At 46.6% G+C, this 13,856-nt stretch overlaps 1 protein-coding gene, 1 long non-coding RNA gene and 1 pseudogene across 3 annotated transcripts; all 3 read left to right on the plus strand.

Moving 5' to 3' along the window:
* LOC117837776 (uncharacterized) lies at window positions 1-6,291 on the plus strand. 2 transcript variants are annotated; one of them, XM_034717536.2, is made up of 7 exons: window positions 4-289; window positions 714-2,639; window positions 2,718-2,775; window positions 3,141-3,289; window positions 3,653-3,739; window positions 5,278-5,406; window positions 5,980-6,291. In XM_034717536.2, exons 1-7 carry the CDS (start codon window positions 212-214, stop codon window positions 6,061-6,063), a joined length of 2,511 nt encoding a protein of 836 aa, XP_034573427.1. In that variant the 5' UTR covers window positions 4-211; the 3' UTR covers window positions 6,064-6,291. The 2 variants fall into 2 exon arrangements, with proteins under 2 accessions (XP_034573428.1, XP_034573427.1); XM_034717537.2 differs by lacking the exons at window positions 5,278-5,406; window positions 5,980-6,291 and adding an exon at window positions 4,330-5,062 and having other exon boundaries at window positions 1-289.
* Window positions 6,292-6,605: 314 nt separating this feature from the next.
* Window positions 6,606-10,948, plus strand: LOC117838615 (uncharacterized). Its single transcript, XR_011897011.1, has 2 exons — window positions 6,606-7,073; window positions 10,478-10,948. It is a non-coding gene; the product is annotated as an uncharacterized lncRNA (long non-coding RNA).
* Window positions 8,442-10,948, plus strand: LOC140221275 (uncharacterized; annotated as a pseudogene).
* Window positions 10,949-13,856: the final 2,908 nt, after the last annotated feature.

The raw sequence follows: 13,856 nt of genomic DNA on the forward strand, positions 1-13,856 counted from the left end.
TTCCCCCGCCGCCACGCCTTCGCCTCGCCCACGCCACCCCACCCCACCCCTCGTCCACGGCCGCCTCCACGCATCACCCACGCCGCCGCCACGCCAATCCCAGCCTCCTACACGACCGGTGGCGGCGGTCCGAGCTCTCCAAGAAGCAGGACGAATCATATGCGAACCCGGCGGCCGAGCTCTCCAAGAATACGGCGGTGTCGGCGCCGACATGGGCGCCCTATCGGCGTCGACTTCGTCGGTGAACTGGCTAGTCGAGGACGACATCCTCCTCAAGAACGCTGTCGAGGTAACCCCCCGCCTCCACACCTTGTACCCCCAATCTCAGTTTTCGGACTCCATACTGTTCGTCTCGAGGTCAATGTTTGGCATTGCGTAGGAGTGAACCAACAGCTTAATCTAATCAAAATGGTTGCTTTCCTAATTCATACATCATGTTGTCTCAAACAGTCAAACTTTCACTTATTTGCCTTGCAGCTATATTTTATTCTTAGCAAATTTTCCCTCAAAATATATTCTGAGCAATTCTTGTTGTTTTATCTTTAGTAGCATACTGACCTTGTAATCCTAAAAACTGGGCTTGTAATTCTGTGAAGCCGATTCTGTATACCAAACCTCAGTGTAGAAAGCTTCTCCAACAGTTGGATCTACATGACTTTACTGCTAATGCTCTATTTTGTGCAAGTGCTAACTGGTCTTTGTGATACTTGCAGACTGGTGCCTCATTGGAGTCCTTAGCAAAAGGAGCTGTATGTTTTTCCCGTAAATTCACACTTCAAGAAATACAGGATCGATGGAATTCATTGCTATATGACCCAGAGGTCTCAACACAAGCTTCTTTCCGGATGGCTGAGTATGAAAATGAACTCTCCACATCTGACCCAGCCAAGGCACATAAACTTTTCAATTCAAAAGCAAAGGATTTTTCGTTTCAGAAACGGAAAATTGACAATGTGAAGAACCTATATTATGCAATGAGAAAGAGAGTATGCAACGATCCATGCAACACTGCAGACCTTGGATTTCTTGTTGCCCCCTGTTCATGTGTAGCAAATGGTAGTGAGTGTGTCTGTGGAGGCTTACCTAATAATATTGAGCTAGGGCTGAGTTCAGTGAGCCGCTATGGGCAAGTGGGTGCAAGCTACAATGGTGGACATACATATCCTGGAATGAATGGGCATTCTTTTCACACAAAGCATGCTGAGAGCATGGTAAGAGATGGGGATGACACCAATAACGTTGCGTATGGCTACTCAGATGTAGGTCAAATGTATGAGCATCATGCCTACACTGCCAATAATCATGGGAGTGGTGGCAGGAATAATGTTTCTCTAAAGAGTATCACGGATTTTCAGGATTCTATGCAGTTCCAGCGATTGGACAGCAATCAATGTGGTAATGGAGTGGTAGACTCCAAGGCATTGTTGATCCCTAACCATTTCAGTGGAAATGTGCAGGAACCTATCCCACTCCAAGTGATTGGTCAACCTGAGGGTTCTGAGGCACCTGGTGGTGCAATTTGGAGCGGGGTTCAGCGAAGAGGCACGCTCACTCTTGCTGATGATAAGAATGTAAAGTTAGAAAACAGGGACCCTCACCCATTTGAAGCAAATTTAGATGGTGGGATTTGCACATCTGGTTTAGAACACGAGGCAGATTTCATGGACTTCCCATTTTTCAGTAATAGTGAAGAATTTGATATCCTGAATGGTGAAAACTTTTTGAATTCTCCGAGCGAGGGAAACCAGGAGGATTTAGATGATCCTGCCTTCAAGGTTGTTCCTGGGGTTAGATCAACCATGCAAAGTCTGGCGCATTCCAATGAAGCCAATACGTCATGTGATCAAGTAGATCCTGGCCATGTGGAAAGTAATGTAGACGTTTCTGGTATAATGTTGGTTCCTACTTCATTAGTCGTGCCATGTCCTGGCGTGTATGTTGAGTGCAAATTGAACACAGAAGATCCTGAAATCCCTTGCAATGATGATGTTGCTACACCTCCTGAGTATCCTCTTGAATGCTGTACCTTGGGCCAGAAATCGGAGAACACTATCTATCCAGTCTCCCCTGCAACCAGCCCTGCATCGAATGCTGAACATTCCAAAGCAAATGACTTGGCCCTGATAAAGGTGGAGGATATGGCAAATGCCCAACCTTTACAAACAGTGAAGATTGACCCATCCACTTCAGAACAAAAAGAAGATTCAGTGGCACATGATAAAGGTGGTGTCCTAGGAGCTAAGCTGTTAGAAGGTCCTTCAACAACTGGAGGCCTTTTGACTACTGCTAATATTGTCACAAATGATGCAAACACATGCATGCTAGCTCTGCCCTCGTTCAGCGCTGCTGGATTTGGCGAAGGATCTCCTTGTAGTTTAGGACAACACGAGAATTTTATTAACTCTCATGGCTTGACTGTACAAAATTCAGTTCAAGCTCCTGATCAGATGCAACACAGCTCATTTGATGGTCAACCAGAATTAGGTGATGAGGCTGCTCTACAGAACTGTATGCCATCAAATGCACTATCGGATTTGGGTATTCAAGACCCTATTTCAACAGTGCCAACACCAGCTCAAGCAGAAGAATGCCCTGACAATGAAAACGATGTTCCAAATTACTATGATATAGAAGCTTTGGTAGCTATCTTTTAGCCCAGCTACTAGGATCTCTTTACCATGAAATTGCTGACTAGTCATGTACCGTGTTCATTGCAGATTCTTGACCAGGATCTCATCCCGTGGGATCAGGACTCTGATTTGATGCATCCTGAAGGTAAATGTGTATGCGTTACACAATTTGCTTGCTGTTCAAGATACTGTATAGAGATGCTCACTTTTTTGTTTTTAGTTAGCATCGGTGTTCTGTGATGACAGACTTGGCTTAAGAAGTATTGTGCTGTTGAGTGTAGAGTCATTAAAGGCAAAATTATCCATTTACATCAATTGGTTGACTGAGGGTTTAAGAAATGATCTAATTCATAGGCTCTAAACATATGAAGAATTAATAATCTAGGTGAAATCACTGTGAACCGTACCGCTAATTGTCTTCTTAGGATATGTAGCCGGTATGTCGTAAAAACTATGTACAATGGAAGATAATATGTTCTTATTTTCTTCTTTTTTTGTTGATTTCTTCAGTTACCAGATTTCATCACCCGGAAAGCAGGAAGGCATTGATAAGATTAGAACAGGGTGCTCGGTCTTATATGAACAGAGCTATCATGTCACATGGTGCCTTTGCAGTTATCTATGGATTGCACTTGAAATACTACATAAAGGATCCTGAGGTCAGCATCTTTTTTAGCTAAATCGGTTATAGGATGTGAGGGGGGATAACTACGTGTACAATTTTGATATCTATACCTTGTGGTGGACAGTTTCAGTGGTATCGCATTAACATCCAGTCACTCAGAGATACAGATGCATATGATTTTTGTTTCTAGAACTTGAGATATATCTGTCAATTTCTGAATAACACAAGGGTCACCATTTTGTTTCCATTTTGGAATTTTGTATTCTGATCCGAGAGTGATCCTGATTAGGAGCCGTGAGATTCAACTGTCTTGCTTTTGTGCATTTCTGGAGTATGCAGTGAATATTTGTGTAATATCTTGCTACCATCTTCTAATTTTTTTTCTTTGCTCATGCAGGTTACTCTTGGAAGAGAGACAGAAGATGTTAAAGTTGACATTGATTTGGGAAAAGAAGGGAGGGCAAATAAAATATCTCGCCGACAGGTAATTCCTTGAAAGTTTCAGTGTGCGTTAAGAAATGTCACTTATATTTCCTTATGAAATGGCTAATGCTCAATTATAGTGAACTTAACTGCATTAATGTTTTTTAAAAGATGACAAACATATATGCCCTGTAGTATGAGAGGTTAAATTTATTATCTCTTGTTTTTCACTTGCACACATCATTTGCATTGTCCTAACTGTGCTGTGTTGAAGGCAAAAGATTATTTTAGTACCTCAGTGGGTCTTTATCTGATCTGCAGCCACAGTTGGTCTATGCCGCCTTCATGGCTTTGATAGACGTTGTACTACTACATGTGTCTTGTTGCTCCGATGCTTTCCAAGCACATTTTGGCATGCAGGCTGTTAGGTTTGCTTTGAATTAGCAAGCCAATGCTTGCTGGAAATGCTTCCAGTCAATGAATTGTGTTTCAGCTAGGTTCCATTTTGTTAATATAATGAATTTGTGTTTCAGTTGGGGAATTTGAAGCATTAACACTGTTGTTTGATGTTTTGAATGCGTACTAGTGTATTTTTTTCCAGCTGTGTAAATTGACCACAAGTTTGTTTTGGAAATTGTCATGGTTTTAAAGGTGTCGCCTAGGCGACGCCAAGGCATCCAGGCGCTCAAATGATTCTGGGTGTCCCCGTCGCCTAGTAAAAAACAGCAAGAGACAGGGAGGAGGAAGAATCGAAGGGAAATCAAACAAAAAGGCCCAGCAGCTGCCGCTGCTCCATCCCCGCTAGCTCCGGCGCCGGCGTCTGATGCAGAACCCACTCCAGTCAGCTGCTGCACGGTCGATCTGAGAGGGTGCAGGCGCACAACTTCGTGGGGGTGCAGAGAAGCGATACTGAAGATGGTTGGAGGAGCTGTGGGCAGCAGGGGTGCAAGGAGAAACAGAGGGAGAGGGGGAAGCGAGCGGCGGTGCAAGGAGAAAGAGGGAGAAGCGAGCGGCGCGCGGAGAATTGACGAGCGGTGCACGGCACTTTGCCGACCGAACAGGGAAGGGGAGAAGGGTCGGGGAGTCTTATCCACAAGCCAGGGGAGGATTTTATGGGCTGTCTGGTGGGCTGGGCCGGCCTCTTGCATCCCCTTCCCCCTTCTCCTTTTTTTTTTCTTTTTCTTCCCCCTTCCTCCTGCTGTCTTGCTGTTTCTCTGATTTGTAAGGCATCGCCTTGCTCGCCTTGTTAGGGCCTAGGCGTCGCCTAGGCGGTTAGAATGTGGTCCAACGCCTCGCCTTACCGCCTTAAGAACTATGGAAATTGGAATTGCTGAAAGTGTGGCACTGGATGGTCATAATACCATTTGCAATAACTTTTGCATCACATCTTTTGATCATGTCATTCTGAACCATTTTCAAAAGCAATTAATTTTGTGGTCCCCCTTTAGTTTCATCCTGCTGACTGCATTACATACTATTCCCCTTTAGTATGCACACTGCCCTAAAAGATGATAATTCCTTGTTTTACTAATTCAGTTTCTTCAGTACACTTTTCGCACCATTATATTTAATATATGTATGTATTGGTCTGACAATCAGGCTGTTATCAAGATGGATGAAGCTGGGTCTTTTCATATCAAGAACATTGGGAAATGTCCAATCTTTGTTAATAGCAAGGAAATACCAAGCTGCAAACGCATCAACTTAAGCTCTGACTCATTAATTGAGGTACCAATACTTTCTCTTTCTATGATTTTAATTAAAACCTTCATATGTTCTTTTTTTACATTCTTTGTGTCCTTGATGTCTAGTCTTGGACTGTGCTAGCGTATATGCTTCCTACTAATATGAAACTATGAAAGGCAGAGAACCTGCCATGGTCCTAAAAAAATTGAAACCTTCACATTTTAATACATTTGTGACTTGGTGATTTATCAATTGACCTTTTTTTGGTAAGTATTCCGACCCTGTCATATCCTTTTGTGATATAACTATTAGAGTGCTGCACACCTGCATAGTAATCCTTATTCAAAAGCTATTCCTATTGATCACTGTATAATTTATAATTTTACTGATAAGACGTAACTAAAACTTTACTTCTTGCCATTCTGTTATTATGGACTTTATGTAGCATTTAAAAATAACATGACTCAATGTGGTAGGCATTTTATAAGCACATGTGTAACAATTGCTTTCCCTATTAACTGCTGTGCTAGGTTGCTGTCCTTGATTTTTGGTGGGAAAATGTATTTCATTAAGTATCCCATGCCATACTTATTTAGCTTCTGATTTTTGTTGCAGGTAAAGGATATGAGGTTTATTTTCCATGTAAACCAGGATGCTGTGAGACAGTACATCGATCGTGACCTGAAGCCAGAACGCTAATTTCGTTTCGTTTGCACGCTGCGAGTGCATTAACTAGGATAGTAGCAGTAAATGTTGTTCATTTAGGATGTTCTCCATGTGACCATGTAAGTTAGTCTCACTTGTGTCCAACCTGGGTCAGTTGTCTGTAAATGGTTGTAGTTTCATGCGTTTTTTGTCGTTCTGTGCTGTTGGACGAGCGAGCTCAAATCCTTCATGCCCTGCACCGTTTCTCGCAGTTTGTGCTTACACTCCCAGGCATAATTTCATTCGGAAACTGGCTCCCAAGATTGTGGTTGGTGCCAACCACTGCAACCGTGAAAAGAATCAAAAGAGGGGAAGATTTTTGTGTAGAACAAGAGTTAGCACATGCACTTGTGCAAGAAACCGTTGGATTATTGCATCAAAATACCTCTGATTCAGTTCTTGACGGTGGGTTTGCGTGTTGGCCAGGTGGGAAGCAATGTGCGTGCCACACAACCCAAAACAAAGCCTTGAGATGGAATGTGTGGGTGGGTCGTGGGCATTTCCTCAGCTGGGTGGGCGCCTCCAGTCTTGTGGGCTAGATCAATAGGTCCACTTCGAGTATACGATCCTGGGCTGGCGGTGATTCGCGCAAAAAGAAGTGAGAGGAGAGAAAAAAGATTTTCCCAATTTACCCCCTCCAGTTATCCATCCGACACCGCCGCAGCGGCAGACGGAGTGAAGCCGTCCCTCCCTGCCCCCTTCCGTGCCTGTACACGCTCCGCTTCCCATGGCGCTCGCCACCTTCAGGTCCAGAGGAGCCCCGCCGCCACCTCCTCCAGGAGCCCCTTCCTGCTCTCCTCCTCTCCGGTACCGCCGGTGAGGGTCCCGAGGAGGCCGCCCGCCACCTTCAGGTGCAACTACTACTACGGCGACGGCGGCGGGTTCCGCAAGAACTACGACCACATCCCCAAGCAGTTCCGCGAGGAGAATCTCAAGGATGGTCGTGAGTGCTCTCTCGCTTCCAGCCAGCTCTCCCCACCGCCCGTGATGTCTATTCCTACATGGTAGTTATCTATTTTCACATCTTCGTTCAACTTTAGTGACTAGTATCGCTGTTTTCGAGCCTATAGCATACGTTTTTATAGCTGAACACGCGTCCAGAAGCAATTTTCACGTCTTCTGTCCATCCTCACATTTTTTATCCCGGTGGCCGGTATTCCTGTTTTCGGGCTTCCACGACATATAACATAGATTTTCATGGTCGAAAACGCGTCTGGAGGCCATTTTCACCTGTTCAGTCCAACCCCTACATTCTCGTCCTCAGTGGCCGATGCGGCGTTTTCGGACTCCCATGACCTATTTCACACGTTTTCATGGTAAAAAACACGTCCGAAGGCCATTTCACTTGTTTGGTCTATCCCCTACATTTTCGTCATCGGTGGCCAATGTGGCCATTTTCGGGTTCCTGTGACCTATAGCACACGTTTTCATGGCCGAAAACGCGTTCGAATGTTATTTTCACATCTTTGGTCCATTCTTACATTTTCGTCATTGGTGACCGGTACGGTCATTTTCGGGCTCCTGTGACCTATAGCACACGTTTTCATGGCCGAAAACGCGTCCGAAGGTCATTTTCACATCTTTGGTCCATCCTTACATTTTCGACCCCGGTGGTCGATGTCGTTGTTTTTGACTCCCGTGACCTTATAACACAGGTTATCATGGCCGAAAACGCGTCCGGAGATCATTTTCACTTGTTCGGTCTAGCCCCTACATTTTCGTCCTCAGTGGCCGGTGTGGCAGTTTTCGGGCTCCCGTGACCTATAGCACACGTTTTCATGGTCGAAAACGCGTCTGGAGGCCATTTTCACCTGTTCGGTCCAACCCCTACATTTTCGTCCTCAGTGGCCGGTGCGGCCATTTTCGGACTCCCATGACCTATTTCACATGTTTTCATGGCAAAAAACACGTCCGGAGGCCATTTTCACTTGTTTGGTCTATCCCCCTACATTTTCATCATCAGTGGCTGGTGTGGCCGTTTTCGGGCTCCTGTGACCTATAGCACATGTTTTCAAGGCCGAAAACGCGTCCGAAGGTCATTTTCACATCTTTGGTCCATCCTTACATTTTCGACCCCGGTGGCCGATGTCGTTATTTTCGGGCTCCCGTGACCTATAACACAGGTTATCATGGCCGAAAACGCGTCCGGAGGTCATTTTCACTTGTTCGGTCCAGCCCCTACATTTTCGTCCTCAATGGCCAGTGTGGCAGTTTTCGGGCTCCCGTGACCTATAGCACACATTTTCATGGTCGAAAACGTGTCTGGATGCCATTTTCACATTTTCGGTCCATTCCCCACGTTTTCGACTCCAGTGGCCGTTGTCCACATGCTTCCATGCCTTCGAGTTAGCAGGGTGACGCATTTTGCCATCATGGACCAATTCTTCCTTGTGCCATCGCATTTGTGATGATGTGCTCTCTATCATATATAATCTTTGTAGCCGAGGAATAGCATTGTCGTCTACTGTTTGATGTTTGATCAGTCTGAAGTTGGCTTTTACTTTTAAATTGCAATGTCCAACTTTTTAACCATTGTTGTTGCAGGATATATTGTGCCATATACTTTCCCTTCTGCCACTATCAGATGCTGCCCGTGCTGCCTGTGTCTCATAGATGTCTACGCTCTTGGAGATGCTTCCCTAATCTCACATTTAATCGGAAAACTTTTGGCTTGAAATTGAATGAGGGTACATCATATGCAAGGGCGAAGAAACTACTTGACAGAATTGACCACATTATTCAAAACCACTAAAGCATTGGGGTGAAGAGACTTAAGCTTGACGTTCGCTGTTGCGCCGAAGTCATCACGGCTGGCCATCTTGACATTTGGCTCCAAGCTACCATTAGATCTGGAATTTTAGATATTTCTGTGGAGCTTCCTCAACATCTCATGCTAGACTACAACCCCGCATGTTCACTTTTATCTTGTGCTGCAAGCTCACTTCAGTCTATCTCCCTCTTCTCTTGTGCTTTTCACCGGACATTAAGAATTGGTTGTTTGAAAAGCTTGAAAAGCGTGTGTCTGAACCTTGTCCACACTACTGGGGAGGAAATACGATGCCTTTTCTCCAGTGCAATTTCATTGGAATATATTGACCTTACCAATTGCAATGAGACCACTTTCTTGAGCATACCTTCTCATCTGCAGGAGCTTAGTATTCTGAAGGTGTATATGTGCACAAGGCTACAAACTATAGAAATTTATGCTCCAAATCTTACCACTTTCTTGTTCAGTGGCCCACCCATGGAAATATTAATCAGCAACTCATCGCGACTGAGGTCTGGTTTGGTTTCTTTGCTTATTTTTAGCACATGTGTTTAGATACTAATTAAGAGTATTAATCGTAGACTATTTACAAAACCATTACATAAGTGGAGGCTAAACAGCGAGACGAATCTATTAAGCCTAATTAGTCCATGATTTGACAATGTGTTGCTACAGAAAATATTTGCTAATGATGGATTAATTAGGCTTAATAGATTCGTCTCGCCGTTTAGCCTCCACTTATGTAATGAGTTTTGAAAATAGTCTATGTTTAATACTCCTAATTAGTATCTAAACATTCGATGTGACACGTGCTAAAAATAAGTAAAAGTAACCAAACGGGTCCTGAAATACATGACTATGCATGGTGTATATTACTCTGGCATGATCCAATATGCTCATATCAAACTCCAATCCATCGCGTCGAAACTTCAAACCCTTACCTTGTCATCATCAAAAGAGGTCTCTGAATCTAAATTGTTAACTTATTCCATGTATACAATACAACTTGGAATATTTATTGTTTTCTTGAACAACTTGAAGCATCTATTAACCTTGGCATATCTTTCTTCGGACTTTCAATACGCTAGTGTTGCCTGGCAAATTCCTCCACCTCAAGGGCTTGAAGATTTATTTTTGTGGCACTGGATTCGAAAGCTACGGTTATTTTTCTTTGGTTTCTTTTCTTGAAACTTGTCCAACCTTGGAAACTTTCTTCTTGTCGGTAAGTACGTTAATTTCTTAGAGACGTACATGCTACAAAATTAACTTTGAGTATCTCAGTACATCTTCTACATAATCATTTGGCTAAGTTTGTCTTTCATATGATACTTATTTGGCCATGACATAAGCTTATATTTCTCATGAGTTGAGAACTACTCATGCTTAGTATTCTGTAGACATTATTATTTATTAGGTGCCATGGATGATATTCATTACCATGCCAAACACACAACCTTTTACTTGTTCTAGGACTTAAATCTCCTTCTGTGCAGGGCAACTTGTTGGTGACATTTTCATTCTGTAATTCTTTTATTCTGCTAGCTAATAGATCTGCAATGAATATTTATCGTAATGTCCGTGTACTTTAAAGCATTTGGTCATTGGAGGATAGTGGCATCAATATTGATTTTGTGCGGACAGGAGCATATGATCTTGCACGACAGGACACAATACCTCAAGATTTCAATGCAGATTCATTACATATTAGGAGGATTCCAGAATTCCACCATGCCAGCCTCAAGAAAGTATCAATCAATCAATTCTTCTCCTCAAAGAGCTTGATTGAGCTAACATGTCAAATTGTTGAGAATACCTCATCACTACGATACCTTGTGCTCGATACAACCAGCAGTTTTTACCCTAGAAGCACATGTAAAGGAATGTATATGCATGCTATCAGAAAAGCCCGCTGTGCTGTTGAGGCTGTCGAAAGATATATTGTGGGGAAAGTTCCCTCAAGTGTTAAATTTAAGGTTTTGGAGCCCTGCAGCCAGTGCCATGTTGCCAATCTTTAGGTTCTTCTAGCTACGTTGTGCATGCTGTGTTCGATGTTAAATTTTGAGGGATTGTTTGTGGACCCTATCTATTCGATTTGTTCGAATTTATTAGTTTGATGTATTTTTTTTCTACACCAGCTTGTCAATCTACTTGCTATCTGTGGTGTTATAAAATTATAATCTGGTCTCCCTCATGATTCTGTCATCTGTCATTTTTAAATTTCAAATTGGTGGAACTGAACTCTGCAAGCAGAAGCTAGACATCCTTAATACAATCTGAAATTTAAAATGGCAGATGACACTTGACTCGTACTTAATGAATAAAATGTGGTTAAGTTTGCAAGACGACTGACCTTTTTGTAAGATGACTGAACCGAAGGCATGTAGTATTTGTTCTGTTGTCGACAGATAATGCTATCTGAATGCATATGTGAGCGCAGTTTCTAGTTTTCAGAGTGCGCATTTGCAAGCTGCAGGTTTTCCGGATTCAGAAAACACTGTAGGAAATGTGACAGGTGTGTGTGGATGGATTTGGTCATCATTGCTGGGTGCCTTTGTGGCACTGTGCTAGTGTACTACTTGTCATTTTGGATAGCTTAGGGTGCGATTGGTTTCCTTCTCTGCCGAGCCTGGCTCGCACCACTCATTCAGGCTCCCGTCGACCAAGCTCGCTAGATGCAACCTCCTTTTGATTGGTTGATGTTTGCATGCAGCCTGGCTCACGTGGGAAGTTGATTGGTTGTCTGCTCCGCTGCGTTTTTTTGCCCGCGTGCTGCATCCATGCATCCGCCGCTGCATCTCAGGAGCCTGGCTCTGGAGATATGAAGGATTTGGTCGCATCATGGGAGCCAGACTCCAGACGTCCTTTTACATCCTGTGAGCCAGGCCCAGCAAGCAGCGCAGACAACCAATCGTATGGAGGTCGCACGGGGAGAGCTCACCCTAACATTTCATTTTGGATAGTGATACCGTACATATGGGCTGCCAGTTGGCGGCGGCTTTCATCCGGAGCCGTTAAGTGGTGTCAGATCGAACGGCTGTGGCGGCCTCCACCGACCTACCTGTATTATCTGTATAAAAGGGAGGGAAACGAAACAAACCCCCCAAACCCAAAGCACCCCCTCCACTTCGAAAATCGAAAGCAGAGGCTAACCAATCCTCAAAATCCACCCCGTCCGGCCCCAAATTCGATCAATACCTCCGTGTGAGCTGCCGGGGTTGGGCGGCGACGGGGGGCTGCCGTGGAATGAGGACGGCGAGGAGTTTGACGCTGACGAGGAGGAGGAGGATCATCCCGTCCCCATCCGCAACCTCGACGCCCTTGCGTCCGTCATCGACCGCCCCGACGACTTCCCAAACCGCTACCACGTCTGCGTCGTCGGGGTCCTCTTCCGCGACACGCCGATGATGCTGAAGCGCCTGAAGGAGGCCGCCGCGGCGGACATCGGGATTTCGTTCGTGGGAAACTTGGACCGCCTCCGGCAGGCCGGCGACCTCCACGACGGCCTCACTCGCCTCTCCGAGTCCCTCCGGAGCCTCCGCGCCACGCTGGGCACCGACGGCGCCATCGACTGGCCCGTGGTCCGCCGCGCCCTCGAGGACGAAACGCCTCTGCTCGCCGGGCTCTGCAAGGCGCAGCCGGAGAGCCTCCGCGACCGCGTCCTCCCACTCCTCGAACGCGTGAAGGCCATACTCCACGCGCTCCCTGACGGGCGCGCCGCCGACCTCGACAACGCGAGCGGCGATGCGGACGCCCGCCCAACTACTCCGCCGCGCTCGTCACCAACGCCGCCGACCTCGGCAACGCGAGCGGCGATGCGGACGCCCGCCCCAACTACTCCGCCGCGCTCGTCACCAACGCCGCCGACCTCGACAACGCAATCGGCATTCGGCAATGCGGACGCCCACCCCAACTACTCCGCCGTGCTCGTGACCAACGCCGCCGACCTCGGCAACGCGAGCAGCGATGCGGACGCCCGCCCCAACTACTCCGCCGCGCTCGTCACCAACGCCGCCGACCTCGGCAACGCGAGCGGCGATGCCGACGCCCGCCCCAACTCCGCCGCCGCGCTCGTCACCAACGCCGCCGACCTCGACAACGCAAGCGGCGATGCCGACGCCCGCCCCAACTCCGCCGCCGCGCTCGTCACCAACGCCGCCGACCTCGACAACGCGATCGGCGATGCGGACGCCTGCCCCAACTACTCCGCCGCGCTCGTGACCAAGGTCGCTCAGCTCCTGGAAGATATGGAGGCGCTTGTGCTTGGAGGCGTGCTCCTCAAGTACCCGGGCCCCGGAGCCGCCACCTTCCTTGCCATGGAAAAGGAGGGCGCCCAGGAGCAGGCTGCGGAGCAGCAGCAGCGGCACGTTGTCTGCATCGAGGGGCGGCAATACCTCACCACTATCCTCGAGGAACCGCACCGCTACTTCCTGCAATCCGACTTCTCCATCGTCAAGTTTCAGATGGCTGACGCACAGACCATGTTCAGAGACATTGTGAAGGCAGTCAAGGAAGACGGGTGGTGGGTCGGAAACACGGACCGGCTCGAGCAGGTTTCCAAGCTCCATCGTAACCTATGTGGCATTTCTCAATCTCTCGAGTACGTGACAATGATGCTGAAGAATGAAGAGATGGACTGGTGGGAGCTTGACAACATCAGGAGGACCACACGGAAGCTCCCCCCTCTATGCGAGCTCCAGCCAGACAACCTCAGCGCCTGCATCCTTTCACTCGTCCCACGGATTGAGACAATACTTAAAGCGCTCCCCGACAAGCCTGACAATGTAGAAGATGAACCAGAATACCCAGCTGACCTCTTCGCCACTCTCATCCCTCAAGTGGCACAGTTGGAGGAAGACATTGAGGGCCTCTGAGGCATTGTCGTCCAGTACCTTGATGCAGAGGTGCTGCCGGCGTCACCCCCACCGCAACCCCACACACACTACTAGTTGATCCTATTGACAAAATCATGCTTACTGTCCAGTTTCAGAATACACTGTTATAATTTTACTGTCCGGTTTCA

Source organism: Setaria viridis, chromosome 9 (assembly GCF_005286985.2).
Source record: "Setaria viridis chromosome 9, Setaria_viridis_v4.0, whole genome shotgun sequence".
In the NCBI taxonomy this organism is placed as follows: domain Eukaryota; kingdom Viridiplantae; phylum Streptophyta; class Magnoliopsida; order Poales; family Poaceae; genus Setaria; species Setaria viridis.